At 47.3% G+C, this 14,295-nt stretch overlaps 1 protein-coding gene across 1 annotated transcript; it reads left to right on the top strand.

Annotated features, from left to right (window-relative positions):
• Positions 1-8,039: 8,039 nt before the first annotated feature.
• LOC117192974 (L-asparaginase-like protein GL17509) lies at positions 8,040-12,121 on the top strand. The gene has a single exon (XM_033397696.1). The coding sequence runs from the start codon at positions 8,040-8,042 to the stop codon at positions 9,192-9,194; it is 1,155 nt and encodes a 384-aa protein (XP_033253587.1). The 3' UTR covers positions 9,195-12,121.
• Positions 12,122-14,295: the final 2,174 nt, after the last annotated feature.

The following is a 14,295-nucleotide window of genomic DNA, read 5'->3' as shown; positions in this document are numbered from 1 at the left end:
AAAAGGAACAAATCAATTTGCACTGGCTACGCAGCGCCCGACGTCACGCTCAGACTGATTTTCTGTCTCTCTCGCACGCACTCCTTGTCGTGTCGTTTAATATTAGCGGCGTCTGCCGGAGGAGAGCCATACTGACTTAGTATCGGGTATAACTGTAGAGTTGCGGTCTCTGCAGCAACTTACAACGTTCCCTTCGTTATTTAGTATAGATGAGTGACCTATGTTCTGGGGTACCCATTGTTCAGAGTCCCTTAGACGTATTGCTCCAATTTCTGCCCGCTCCTTTCCTGCAAAGTCAAGGCTCTGAAGGCATAACATGGCGTTTAGCGCATCATTTGGTGTAGTTCGAAGAGCTCCACTGATGCAGAGGGCGGCTGTTCGCTGAACCTTGCCCAGCTGATTGGTGATTGTCCTTTTTGTTAGGGCAGGCCACCAGACAGTAACTCCGTAGAGTATTATAGGTCTGACTATTGCCAGATATGTCCATCGGACTATGCTTGGGTTCATGCCCCACTTTAGGCCGATAGCTTTTTTGCAAGTATAGAGTGCTGTCGTTGCCTTCCTCAATCTTTATTGGGCAATCAGGTTCCAGCTAAGCTTTTTGTCAATTACCAACCCTAAGTAACTGGCACTGTCGCTGAAGGAGAGCCTGTATCCGTTTAGTGTTGGGGGGTTGAGGGGCGGGACCTTGTATTTTTTTGTGAATAACACGAGTTCCGTCTTCGAGGGATTTAGTCCCAATCCGCGCGATTCTGTCCATTCGGACAATCGAGCAAGCTATGCGGTCATTAGGTCGCATAGTGTTTGGGGGTATTTCCCCGCAAAGATAATTGCAACGTCATCCGCGTATGCCACTACTTTACAGCCCCCCTCTTCCAGGTCGCATAGAATCTTATTGACTGCAATGTTCAATAGAAGAGGAGACAGACACCTTGCGGGGTTCCTCTGTTGACATACCTTGACTGGGTGGACGATCCCATCGATGATGTCACCGTCCTGCGTATGAGCAATTGATCAATGAGCATCACCAAGTGACGGTCCACCCCCAGGTCAGTCAGGGCTTCTGGAATGGCGCCCGGCGTGACGTTGTTGAAGGCTCCCTCGATATCGAGAAAAGCTATTAGTGAGTATTCTTTGAGATGGAGGGATTTTTCTACACTCGAGATCACTTCGTGAAGTGCCATTTCCGTGGATTTTCCTTTCCGGTAGGTACAGCTGGGGACTTATGGTAGTCCGTAATTGTAACCCGATAAGTCTCTCAAAGGTTTTGAGTAGGAAAGACGATAAACTGATTAGTCTAAAGTCTTTCGGGGTTGAGTGTGAGGCTTTGCCTGCTTTAGGGATGAAAACTATCCTAGCCTTAAGCCACGCTTGCGGTATTGTACATACCGCCAGTATCTTCCTGAAGATACTATGGAGCCAGTTGATGGCCGTCTCCCCGGCCTTCTGAAGTTGGGCCGGGATTACCTGGTCCGGGCCTGGCGATTTAAACGGGTTGAAGCTGTTTACTGCCCAACTTATGTTCCGTTTTGTAAGGATATGGTCCATCGATTCTACCGATCCCTCTCCTGGGAGGTGTGACGGCTCGGTGGATGTGCATCCGGGGAAATGCGTGTCGAGCAGAATGTGTAGGGACTCCTCACTAGAGTTGGTCCACGTGCCATCATTCTTTTTGAGGTAACCTACCGAGGGGGTAGTTTTTGAGAGAACTTTCCGGAGTCTTGCGGCCTCCGAAGTTTCCTCGATTTCGGAGCAAAATTTTTGCCAGGATGCTCTTTTAGCCTTCCTCGTTTCCTTTTTGTATAGTGCTAGACTGGTTTTATAGTCTGCCCAGTGAGTATCCTCCTTAGTTCTTGTGGCTCTATTGAATAGAGTCCTACAAGTTCTACGAAGGGTGTCTAGTTGCTTAGATCACCAGGGGGGTTTCTTTTTCCCCCTTGGTCTGGTAGAAGGGCATGCTGCCTTGAAGGCTTTGTTGCACGCATCCGTAAACCTGTTCACAAGACGGTTTAGGTTGTCTTCAGTGTTCGGGCAATTAGGGACGTTAGGAGGGAGTAGCTCCTCCAGGGCTGTGTTATATTTTTCCCAGTTGGCTTTTCTGGGGTTGATATAGTCGGTTTGTTTGGGAATATCGAAGGATAATATCGTCTCGATATACCTGTGGTCCGAGAAGGAGTGGTCTCCTAGGACTCTCCAGCTCTTGATTGTGTCCAGCAGTTTGCTAGACACTAGCGTGAGGTCAATGACCTCCTGCCGATTTTTAATTATAAATTTGGGGTCGTTACCCCGATTGTATATGAATAAATTTGAGTTCAGGATGAAGCTGAACAGTGACTCACCCCTTACATTCGTGTCCGTGCTCCCCCATTGGGTGTGGTGGGCGTTGGCATCGCAACCTTTAAGTAGGTCTTTGTCCGTCCTTTCGCTGTCGCTGGCTATTTTGCGAACAAGGTCGTTCGGAGGATCATCCTCCTCGTGGGCCATATAGGACGCCACCAGCCTGAGATGATTCCCTTTTAGTTCTAGGCTTGCCGCCGTGTTATCGCCATCGCTTTAATTATGGAGCAGAAAGATATTTAGGTGCTTTCTAGCAAGTATGCAGGTACGGATTTTACCTTCATTTTGGGATACAATGATCTTGTATTCCCTCGTCCCCAATCCACAGACCTTGCCTCCTACCACCCAAGGCTCCTGGATCAGGACTACGTCGGCTCCGCTTGCGTCTAGGCGGAGTATGAGAGCAGCCGATGCTGCTTTACAGTGGTGTAGATTTATTTGAAGGATCCTTAGGACTATCTTCAAGATTCTCCACCACCGTGATGTCCGCGTCCGAGTCATCTGAGACTCTCTCTCGGCACATTGACTCAAAGTCGAGCATCAGCTCTGTCTCTGAGGAGAAGCCTTCCTGGTCTGGCTCCAGCTCGTCGTCAGGCGCTTCGATCTCCGCAGCGACATCCTGCACGTCTGGGTTGACGACAGGCAGCGCCGCGGCCGCCGCGTCCGATTTGTACACCTTGATGGTAACCGAGCTGAAGCCGAAGTTTATCTCTCCTTTTGCTGCCTCTATCGGGGCCAGCGACTCTTTATTGAGAACGAGCACTGACTGGTTAGTCGGCCCTTGTGTCGTCTCAACCTTGGCTACCTTCCAATCTGAGGTTGGTAGTCCTGAGTTGCATCTCTGCAGCATCTTGAGGATGCGTTCTGGCTCCTTAAAGGTAGCCCGCACCCAAATTCTGGCCCTCGGTCTGCTGGGCACCTCGCTCCAGTCGACTGCGACGAGTTTCGCCCCAGCATAGACCTCGCCGACCTGCGCTACCGCCGCTTTATAAAGCTTTACAGAGCGCTCGTCTTCGCAGGCAATTATCTTAACATTGCCCTGGAACCACCCCATGTCCTTGCAGACTGGCGGAGGTCCAGGGTCTTTGTCGAGGAGCTCGAAGCAGCGGTCGGCCAGTGCCGCTTCCACCCACTTCCACTGACTCCTTGGGATTCTACCCTCTGCGCTGCCTCTGTCGAGGACACCAATTAGCGTCCTCTCCTTGGCAATCTGCGCAAAGGGGACATTTGGCAGCACTCTGGAGCGCTTTGCTACCGGTCCCGGTGTCTCCTGCGAGCGCTGCCTCTTGGCTTGGGGAGCCACCTTTTTCTGTTCTAAGGTGAACTCCGGGAGCACGGCCGAAGCCCATTCCACCTTCTTCAGCCAGTCGGCTGATGGGCTGGCTTCACTGCTGGCGTGTTGCCGACGGAGTATTTGCCCTGCACTCCCCTTTTCGGCATATGTGTAGGGTCTGGCTTGGGCGCTTGTCGACGGCAAGTCAACCCCCTCCGCTTTACCAGAAGGTCGGGCAGCCGCAATATTGCTTAGCTTTCCTTCCAAGGTGTCAGCTTCGGGAGTTACCTTACCCCACCTTCCACCTTGCAGGTATTCCCTACTATAGAGCCGGTTGGGCCAGGCCTTTGGGCCGCTGCCTTTCCGAGCTTGGGATTGCTCCCAGTTGGCATTTGGGGAGCGCCGCACTCATTTGTTTTTTATACCCGATACTCAAAATGAGTATTGGGGTATATTAGATTTGTGGTAAAAGTGGATGTGTGTAACGTCCAGAAGGAATCGTTTCCGACCCCATAAAGTATATATATTCTTGATCAGCATCAATAGCCGAGTCGATTGAGCCCTGTCTGTCTGTCCGTCCGTCCGTCTGTCCGTCTGTCCGTCCCCTTCAGCGCCTAGTGCTCAAAGACTATAAGAGCTAGAGCAACGATGTTTTGGATCCAGACTTCTGTGATATGTCACTGCTACAAAAATATTTCAAAACTTCGCCCCGCTCACTTCCGCCCCCACAAAGGACGAAAATCTGTGGCATCCACATTTTTAAAGATACGATAAAACCAAAAACGCAGAATCGTAGAGGATGACTATATGTTCTAGAGTGTAAAATCTCAACTAGATCGTATAATTATTATAGCCAGAATGAAGAAAACAATTTCATTCTTTCTCGCTCTGTCTCTCTCTAACACACAGGTTTCATGGTCGGCTTTGCCAATTGCAAAATATGAGTTCAAGGATCTCAGAACCTATAAGAGCCAGAGCCCCCAAATTTGGTATCCACACTCCTGTGATATCGGACCTTGACCGTTTCGTGTCCAAATTTCGCCACACCCCCTTTCGCCCCCGCAAAGGACGAAAATCTGGGGCATCCACAAATCTCAGAGACTATTAAGGCTAGAGTAACCAAATTTGGTATCCGCACTTCTGTTAGATCTCACTAAAAAACGTATATCTAAGAATTTCGCCCCACCCCCTTCCGCCCCACAAAAGACGAAAATCTGTTGCATCCACAATATTGCACATTCGAGAAAACTAAAAACGCAGAATCATAGATAACGACCATATCTATCAGATTGCTGAATCTGGACCAGATCAGATAATTTTATAGCCAAAAGGAACAAATCAATTTGCACTGGCTACGCAGCGCCCGACGTCACGCTCAGACTGATTTTCTGTCTCTCTCGCACGCACTCTTTGTCGTGTCGTTTAATATTAGCTGCGTCTGCCGGAGGAGAGCCATACTGACTAAGTATCGGGTATAACTATAGAGTTGCGGTGTCCGCAGCAACTCACAACGTTCCCCCTCGTTATACCCGATACTCAAAATGAGTATTGGGGTATATTAGATTTGTGGCAAAAGTGGATGTGTGTAACGTCCAGAAGGAATCGTTTCCGACCCCATAAAGTATAGATATTCTTGATCAGCATCAATAGCCGAGTCGATTGGGCCCTGTCTGTCTGTCTGTCTGTCCGTCTGTCCGTCTGTCCGTCCGTCCGTCTGTCCGTCCCTTTCAGCGCATAGTGCTCAAAGACTATAAGAGCTAGAGAAACGATGTTTTGGATCCAGACTTCTGTGATATGTCACTGCTACAAAAATATTTCAAAACTTCGCCCCGCCCACTTCCGCCCCCACAAAGGACGAAAATCTGTGGCATCCAAAATTTTAGCGATACGAGAAAACCAAAAACGCAGAATCGTAGAGAATGACTATATCTTTTAGACTACAGAATCTGAATTGGATCGTAATATTATTATAGCCAGCATCAAGAAAACAATTTCATTTTTTCTCGCCCTGTCTCTCGCTAACACACACGTAGTATAGCCGGCTTTGCTTAGAGTAAAACATTAGCGCCTAGATCTCAGAGACTATAAAAGTTAGAGCAACCAAATTTGGTATCCATACTCCTAATATATCGGACCGAGACGAGTTTGTTTCAAAATTTCGCCACACCCCCTTCCGCCCCCGCAATGGACGAAAATCTGGGAATATTCACAAATCTCAGAGACAATTAACGCTAGAGTAACCAAATTTGGTGTCCGCACTCCTGTTAGATCTCACTATAAAACGTATATCTCAAAATTTCGTCTCAACCCCTTCCGCCCACACAAAAAACGAAAATCTGTTGCATCCACAATATTGAAGATACAAAAAAACTAAAAACACAGAATCATAGATAATGACCATATCTATCAGATTCCTGAATCTGGATCAGATCGGATCATTTTTATAGCCAATAGGAACAAATCAATTTGCAGTTGTTACGCAGCGCCCGACGCCACGCTCAGACTGATTTTCTGTCTCTCTCGCACGCACTCTTTGTCGTTTCGTTTAATATAAGCGGCGTCTGCCGAAGGAGAGCCATACTGACTAAGTATCGGGTATAAATGTAGAACTGCGGTGTCCGCAGCAACTCACAACGTTCCCTCTCGTTTTTGTTTTTTTATACCCGATACTCAAAATGAGTATTCGGGTATATTAGATTTGTGGTAAAAGTGGATGTGTGTAACGTCCAAAAGGAATCGTTTCCGACCCCATAAAGTATATATATTCTTGATCAGCATCAATAGCCGAGTCGATTGAGCCATGTCTGTCTGTCCGTCTGTCCGTCTGTCCGGCCCCTTCAGCGCCTAGTGCTCAAAGACTATAAGAGCGAGAGCAACGATGTTTTGGATCCAGACTTCTGTGATATGTCACTGCTACAAGAATATTTCAAAACTTTTCCCCGCCCACTTCCGCCCCCACAAAGAGCGAAAATCTGTGGCATCCACAATTTCGACGATACGAGAAAACTAAAAACGCAGAATCGTAGAAGTTGACTATATCTTTTAGAGTGCAAAATCTGAACCAGATCGTATAATTATTATAGCCAGAATTAAGAAAACAATTTCATTTTTTCTCGCCCTGTCTCTCTCTAACACACACGTAGCATAGCCGGCTTTGCTTAGAGTAAAACATTAGCGCCTAGATCTCAGAGACTATAAAAGCTAGAGCAACCAAATTTGGTATCCATACTCCTAATATATCGGACCGAGACGAATTTGTTTCAAAATTTCGCCACACCCCCTTCCGCCCCGCAAAGGATGAAAATCTGGGGATATTCACAAATCTCAGAGACTATTAAGGCTAGAGTAACCAAATTTGGTATCCGCACTCCTGTTAGATCTCACTTTAAAACGTATATCTCAAAATTCCGCCCCACCCCCTTCCGCCCCCACAAAGGACGACAACCAAAACTATCAAGAGTAGATACACTGCGCAACATAACCATGTGGCGGATAAATATATTCCCAAACTGATTCTTGGCAAAACGCACCTCCTCCCAGTGGGTCGAGTGGGTGGCAATTTAGACAATCTTTCCCTCTCTGTGATTTCCCAGGAAAAGTGTTGGACGGTTTTCTAAGGGTTAAACTACAAAGAGAGTGAGAGCGCTCTAACTGCGATTGCCCACTCGGAGAACGGCGTCGTTTCATGCTAGGGCGGCGTAACCTCGTCTCCGATCACCATGAAGACTTCGTTTGCGTGTCGACGAAATCACAACGACAATTAGCAGTTGCAGCCGGCCGCGCTTAAACCCGTATTACCCATTACATTGTACTCTATACGCGATTAAGATTAAAGTTTAAGATGATTGAAGTCCAAATGAATAAATCTCGAATCGTCTATATCGTGTAGTACATTATTAAACGCAAAGATTCCCCAGAGCATTTCTGCTCAACATTGAAATCTCGTATTGAGGATTTCACAACAAGTGTTGTTTTCCTCAGATACGCATACCCACACAAGCCGCACACAGATACGACAAAAGTTCGATGCATAACAAATATTTGTATCTCATGGATACAAGTGTGTGTCCCGCTGACAATGCCTGAATCTGAATGTGATAAATACTTGCAAGTTGTTTATTGTCAGTGGCAAATAAATCAAGTGTGTGGCTGTTCGCCTGAAATGTATCCAAGGAGGTGCAAAATCCATGTCTGACTTATTCATGAATCTTAATTGGTCTGGGGTTGGGTCTGTGCTTGTTCTTGTTGAGTACTCGTGTTGTTTCGGATCGATTTGCTTTTAATTTGAAAAGTTTTCAACTTCTTGGGAATAGTTTCCAAGTTGTTTTTGCAACTCCTATCGAACGATTCACTGGGGGCCACTAATCCAATCAGAAATCAGAAATCAGGAACGTTAAAAGGCATCACAGCACTCGTCTGGGCCTCAGTCATGAGGTACTTGTGTCCCGCGCAGCTTCTGAGTCTCCTGCTGTTGGCACTGCTCAAGGCCCGGCTCTCAGTCCCAGCTCATCCCATCACCAAAAGCTTTCTGCCGCTGACGATCAGCACTTGGAACTACACGGACGCCAACCGCGAGGCATGGACCGTGCTCCGGCAGGGCCTACGGCGGACGCGCCAGTCCGTGATCCAAGGCTGCCTGCACTGCCAGAATTCGAACAGCTGCGGCCGCCTTCTGGGCGGTCACAGCGCTCCCAACAGCTCCGGCGGGATCACCCTGGAAGCGGCCCTCATTGATGGCGCAAGCATGGACTACGGGGCTGTGGCCGGAATGCCAGGGATACGCAATGCCATCGGAGTGGCGCACGACGTCCTGAGGTACACGAACCACTCGCTGTTGGTGGGCGAGAATGCCGCCAGGTTCGCCGAGGCCATGGGACACAAGAAAGAGGTTCACTCTCTTTCGACCACTTTGGACGTCCTGCTCCCCTGGCTTCTGGGCAAATGTCAGCCCAACTTCTGGCGGAATGTGCGGCCGCTGGCCAACGACAGCTGCGGCACGTACTCGCCGCTGCCCCAGGAGCAGCAGCAGCGGGAGATGCGTCAGGAGTACCCCATCGAGCCGGGCCACCACGATCAAGTGGGCTTCCTGTTCCTGGACACGGAAGGCCACCTCCATGCGGCCAGCCTCTCGAGCGGCACGCGCTTCCGCATCCCCGGCCGAGTGGGCGATGCTGCTGTGCCCGGAGCCGGCATCTATGCCGATAACCATGTGGGCGGCGCCCTGGCCACCGGAGACGGGGATGTCCTGATGCGCTTTTTGCCCGCCTTGTTGGCCGTAGAGGCCCTCCGCGACGGACAGTCTCCGGCCAGTGCCGCCGAGGCGGTGATGCGACGCCTTCTCAGGCACCACACGGAGTTCAATGGCGGCCTGGTGGTGGTCAGTCGATTGGGTGTCTACTCGGCGGCCTGCGCCGGTCTGGATGAGTTCCAGTTTGTGGTTAGCGGCGAGAGCAGGGGCAGGTCCATGCGTCGAGTAGAGAGAATCAAATGCTTGAATCGCCATGAAGTCGTAACCGGAGGACCCCGGGGAGATTTCTATGTAGCCCCCAAGAAGATATGGGCGGCCGGGGGGAAGATATCTTGATGCAGCGAGTGGAGAAAATTACGCTTAACGAAGGAGTTGATTCCCGAGAGTTTGAGGAGGAATGCGTAGAAGACAAGGCCGCGGAAATAGACGAGGATGAAGGGGAGAAAGAGGAGGAGGTACGATCCCTCTTAGACGAATCTCCGGGAGATCTTTTGCTCCATCAGCTCGGCCTTGCGTCACCTTTTCCCTTCCGTTTTCCTTTTATTTACTTTTGAGGGGAAAAAACCTTGCCCTCTGCCGACCCCCTCCCCCGCTGCAGCTCTGCAGCACACAATTGGTACAACGATTTCAGTTTTCCAGTTTTCCATTTCGGGTCCTTTCGTTTTCCTTTCCCGCACTCGTATCCCCAATTCATCTGCTTTGCATATTTCTTTGTTATTTTTCAGTATTATTTTCCCTTCTTTTTCCATTTCGGGGGCTTAGTCTCCCCCCCTCTGGACCACCCCCTGCCTTGCGATTGTGTAACGTAATCCCCTCGTGTTGGTTTCCTTCGAAAATCTGCTGTAAATGTATGCAAATAAGTACAGTTGTGCTTTAATTTGTGCGAGTCCCACAAACTTTTGACGGGTGTGACCTAACCATTAAAGTTTTTCCGGGAAAGTTTTCAATTGCGGCAAAGGAAAACAAAGGAAAATCTGCGGGGATTGCTGTAAGCTAACTATTTTTGACCAGTATTACTACGAAATATGCTATATACCAGAGCTTGTACTACAACCACAATCTACTCGTGGAATATCGTTCGTCAAAGCTCTTGAAGAGCTGCACTCCATTCAATTAAAAACGCAAATGTCTTACTCAGCCTTATCTATCACACGCCACGATTATATTTTTGTGAGTCATAAAAATTGATTGCAAAAAGTCGCTGCGATCCGCGGCGATAAGTCAAAGACCCACAGGCACAGAAAATACCAATTGGCCGGCGATGGGCAATCGAAAGGCAACCAAGAAATTGACGACAATAAAAACACTATAAATGGGGGAAGTGTTATTTCTAACGAGGGGGAACGTTGTGAGTTGCTGCGGACACCGCAACTCTACAGTTATACCCGATACTAAGTCAGTACGAAACTTGGAACATCAAGAATAGCAACATCTGAGTGGACCATGATCGTATACTATGACTTGGACCCATATTGGAAGGATATGCAACTAATGTCTGCTGGAATTTCAGAGTTACGATACATGTGCCCTGAATTAAAAAATGTTCCGGCATGTAACTCCATAGTTCAACACTTTCAACATGTGTATAACGAGCTACAAGCAGGAAGCGTTTTAATGAAAAACTCTCGAAAACGCAGATCGCCGCTGGACATCATAGGAAATGTAGCAAGCAGTCTTTTTGGTGTTCTCGACGCAAAACCAATGAAGACTTTCTACTACATCTGCTCCAAAACCAAACATCAATTGTCGACGCGACAATAAACGTAGTCAGAAAAGACAAAGTAACAACTGATAATCGCATAAAAATTTTGGAACAGCATATGGCTACCATCAACCGAGAAAGAGGGTCATATCACAGCGATCATCTGACTCAAGCGTACTTAGGACTAATAGCACAATTAAACCTGCTCACAACAACTCTCCAACGAATGCAGTCCGACATATCTGATGTCCTAATCGGTATTCATCATCGGAGAATAAGCCCCACGCTGGTGTCTCCCGAGCAACTAACAGACCAACTAGACCAGATACGGGATCATTTGCCACAAGATCAAATGCTGCCGGTCACAACGAAGGAGGTGATTCAACTATACAGAATCATGCGAGCCGAAGGAACCCCGACTGCAAAACACGTCATCTTCAAGCTGACGCTACCGCTGGTCTCAACAGCTCAGCTCGAAGTCTTCAGCATCATCCCAATTCCGTTTTGGGACTCAACAAGCTGAAGTCTATTTGACCTCAGAACCACCATAGTAAGGGTGAACATCCACCGAGACCAGTTCATGGGCACTACCCAAGAGGAATTCCGACGTTGTCTTAAAGTACACAACGAGGAGTTCATCTGCTTTGACCATCAGACGATCTTCAATGTGGACAATCGCTGTGAGTTTCAACTGTTTAACAATAAAACAGAAACACTGTGTCAGGTAACACACACAAAGGCTGACACGGTGTGGCTAAAAACTCAGCATCCAAATAAATGGATCTTCGCAACGCATTCTACAACTAAACTTCAAGCAGTATGCAACGGAGTTCCGTCAACCATCACACTGGAAGGAACTGGTCTACTCTCCATGTCCCCTGGTTGCACGGCTCGCAATACTGAAGTAAGCATCAGCACCTTCAGCACCACAATCAGCGAAGTAAAATCGACTTACACTCGGTTTGGTGACGTGAGCCCGCCGGAGACATCACCCTCGCCACCAATGTGGCAACTGAAGAACCAGACATCAGACTTTCTTCAAGAACTTGATGATCTACGCCAGCAACTATCAGCCATCAATCATCACGAGCTGCCACACCATCTCACCACCGTGCAGCACCATCAACTCGCTGCTTATGCAGCCCTAGCAATATCAATTCTATTGATCATTGCCTTCATTTTCCGGAAGAAGTATCAACTAAGGAATCCAAGGCCATCAAATCCCGATCCAGCCATGTCATCACCCCCTATACCCCTATATATATATATACCCCTATACCAGTTTCAACGGCCGGGAGAATGTTCAGTTGCAGAAATATGCTTAAGTAATAGTTTATAATACCCGTCGGCATGACACAGTGGCACCGTGACACAGTGCTCTAGTTAACATGTAATATAATACCTCACGACAACACACTGGCCACTGCAGTGAGTTCTGCTGACAATGCACTCTCTTCGCAGAGGGCAAAGACAGCGGGGCAGTTGCTGACCATCAAAATATCGCAATTGCCCACCAGACACTAAAATTATCCATAATACCCAAAACATATATTTTACAGACTCAGCACTTACATTTTATTACCTATAAATAAGAATCAGTTTTATCAATAACATCAGTATCAGAAACAGTACCATAACTGCCTGTCACTCATCTTCCATCGCAATCATCAGAGGCTGTCGCCGTGTCTTCAGACCCTCCCTTGCGCACCGTAGGATACCCACTCCGCATTCCAACTGGTTCAAGTTCTAGTTGCGACGACCAAACTGTAGACGGTTTATGTACCGTATGCAACCCAGCTTCCTACACACACAAACATTAACAATTTCAATCGAGCACAAACAGGTCAAAGGGCGTTCTAGACTTAATACATACTGATGTATGCGGTCCAATGCAAAAGCAGTCAATGGGAGGCAATCGATATTTCGCCACATTTATTGATGATTGTTCAAGATATGTATCAGTAAGTTTCCTAAAAACCAAAGATCAGGTTTTCGAGGCTTTTTAAGAATTTAAAAGTCAAGTTGAGTGCCAAACTGGGAGAAAAGTCAAGGTTTTACGAAGCGACAATGGCCGAGAATACATATCAAACGTTTTTGATAATTACCTAAACCAAAATGGAATAAAGCGAAACTTAACAGTGCCATATACACCTCAACAAAACGGAGTTGCAGAAAGGGCCAACAGAACATTGGTAGAAATGGCAAGAAGTATGCTGCTGCATGCTGGGTTAAGTGAATGCTATTGGGCAGAAGCGATTCGAACTGCCACGTATTTGCGAAATAGAGTGGCAAGCAGCTGCTTGAGCGGGGTGACACCTTTTGAAATATGGACAGGTAGAAAGCCAGTGGTATCGCATTTAAGAGTTTTGAGTGTTTTGTTGATGCAGATTGGGCAAGTGATATGACGAACCGAAAGTCATTCACTGGCTATGTATGCATGTTGGCAGGAGGAGCGGTTTCTTGGGAGTCAAGAAAGCAATCGACGGTTGCCCTCAGTTCCACGGAGGCAGATTACATAGCCTTATCATCTGCAGCAAAAGAGGCGATATACTTTCGCAGCCTACTGATTGACTTGAAGCTGATGTCCAAGGAGTCAGCTATTCAGATGTACGGCGACAACATTGGAGCACAGCAGCTTGCTAGAAACCCCATGTTTTATGCACGTACAAAGCACATCGACGTCAAGACACATCATATTCGAGAGGTTCTCAAGAGAGGTGAAGTCAACATTGCGTATCTGCCAACCGATGAGATGATAGCAGATGTCCTCACAAAGAACTTAGCCAAGGTTAAGCACCTTAAATTTGTATTCGCATTTGGTTTAAAAGATCGTTTATAAGTGCTTGACATGTTATTGAATATTAGTTAAGTATATTTAAAGTTTGTAAACATGCGTTGTGTTGAGGAGGAGTGTTCAAAGTGACCGCCACGATAATTAGATATTGATCTCTAACAACACTGCGCATGTGCCCTGCTGCATATCGATGTTCTCATATCGATGTTCTCATATCGATATTCTTCTTTCGGCATCTGTCTCTTGCGTATGTTACTCGGAAGCACATATAATTCTGTATACTGATCTTCTGCTGTCTTACAAATAAAATAACTTTAACATTATATGCCATGTATTTTAAACGAATAACCCGGCTGTGATTCAGAGCTCTAAGAACTCTTGGAGGCGAGTGCATTCCACCGGTCTTAATCACGATATTCTTAGATAGACAGCTCCATATATCTTATTTAATTAATTTCGTGCGTTTCCTTTCACAAAGAAAGCCAATTGAAAACCTATGTATGTATATCTGGGCTTGTCCAGGTCCACGCCAAAAGAGTGTGGAAAAGCGCCATCTGTGAGATGCACGGAACTATCGATAAAACCTAGGGGGAATGCCGGATGCACTCCTCTTTGGATGATAGTGTTTGAAGTGCATTTATTTGATTTGCAACTACGCAAAATGGACTTCATTTAGTTGGAGAGTGGAACCGTTGGCCAATTGTCTCTCTAAGGCTAAGCCCGTCTAATCAGCAAACATATATTTGGGCTGTCCATCGAGAGCCTTATCGAACGTGTTCGTTCGATTATGATGGGCTTATCGGGGCCGTTGTTTTTGCCTTTTTATGTTAAATCCCCCCTCGCACTCGGCTCTAAATAATCGGGGGACTGCGAAATCACTTTATCGGCCATAGAGCTATAGCAACAGAGCCACATAGCAGCAGAGCCACCCATGTAATCGC

The sequence above is a fragment of the Drosophila miranda genome, assembly GCF_003369915.1.
Source record: "Drosophila miranda strain MSH22 chromosome Y unlocalized genomic scaffold, D.miranda_PacBio2.1 Contig_Y2_pilon, whole genome shotgun sequence".
NCBI lineage: Eukaryota > Metazoa > Arthropoda > Insecta > Diptera > Drosophilidae > Drosophila > Drosophila miranda.
The sequence above is the reverse complement of the archived record's forward strand: the minus strand, read 5'-3'. Positions and strand labels throughout refer to the sequence as shown.

Coding starts and splice junctions, on each gene's coding strand:
- LOC117192974 (XM_033397696.1), top strand. CDS start 8,040: ATGAGGTACTTGTGTCCCGCGCAGCTTCTGAGTCTCCTGCTGTTGGCA.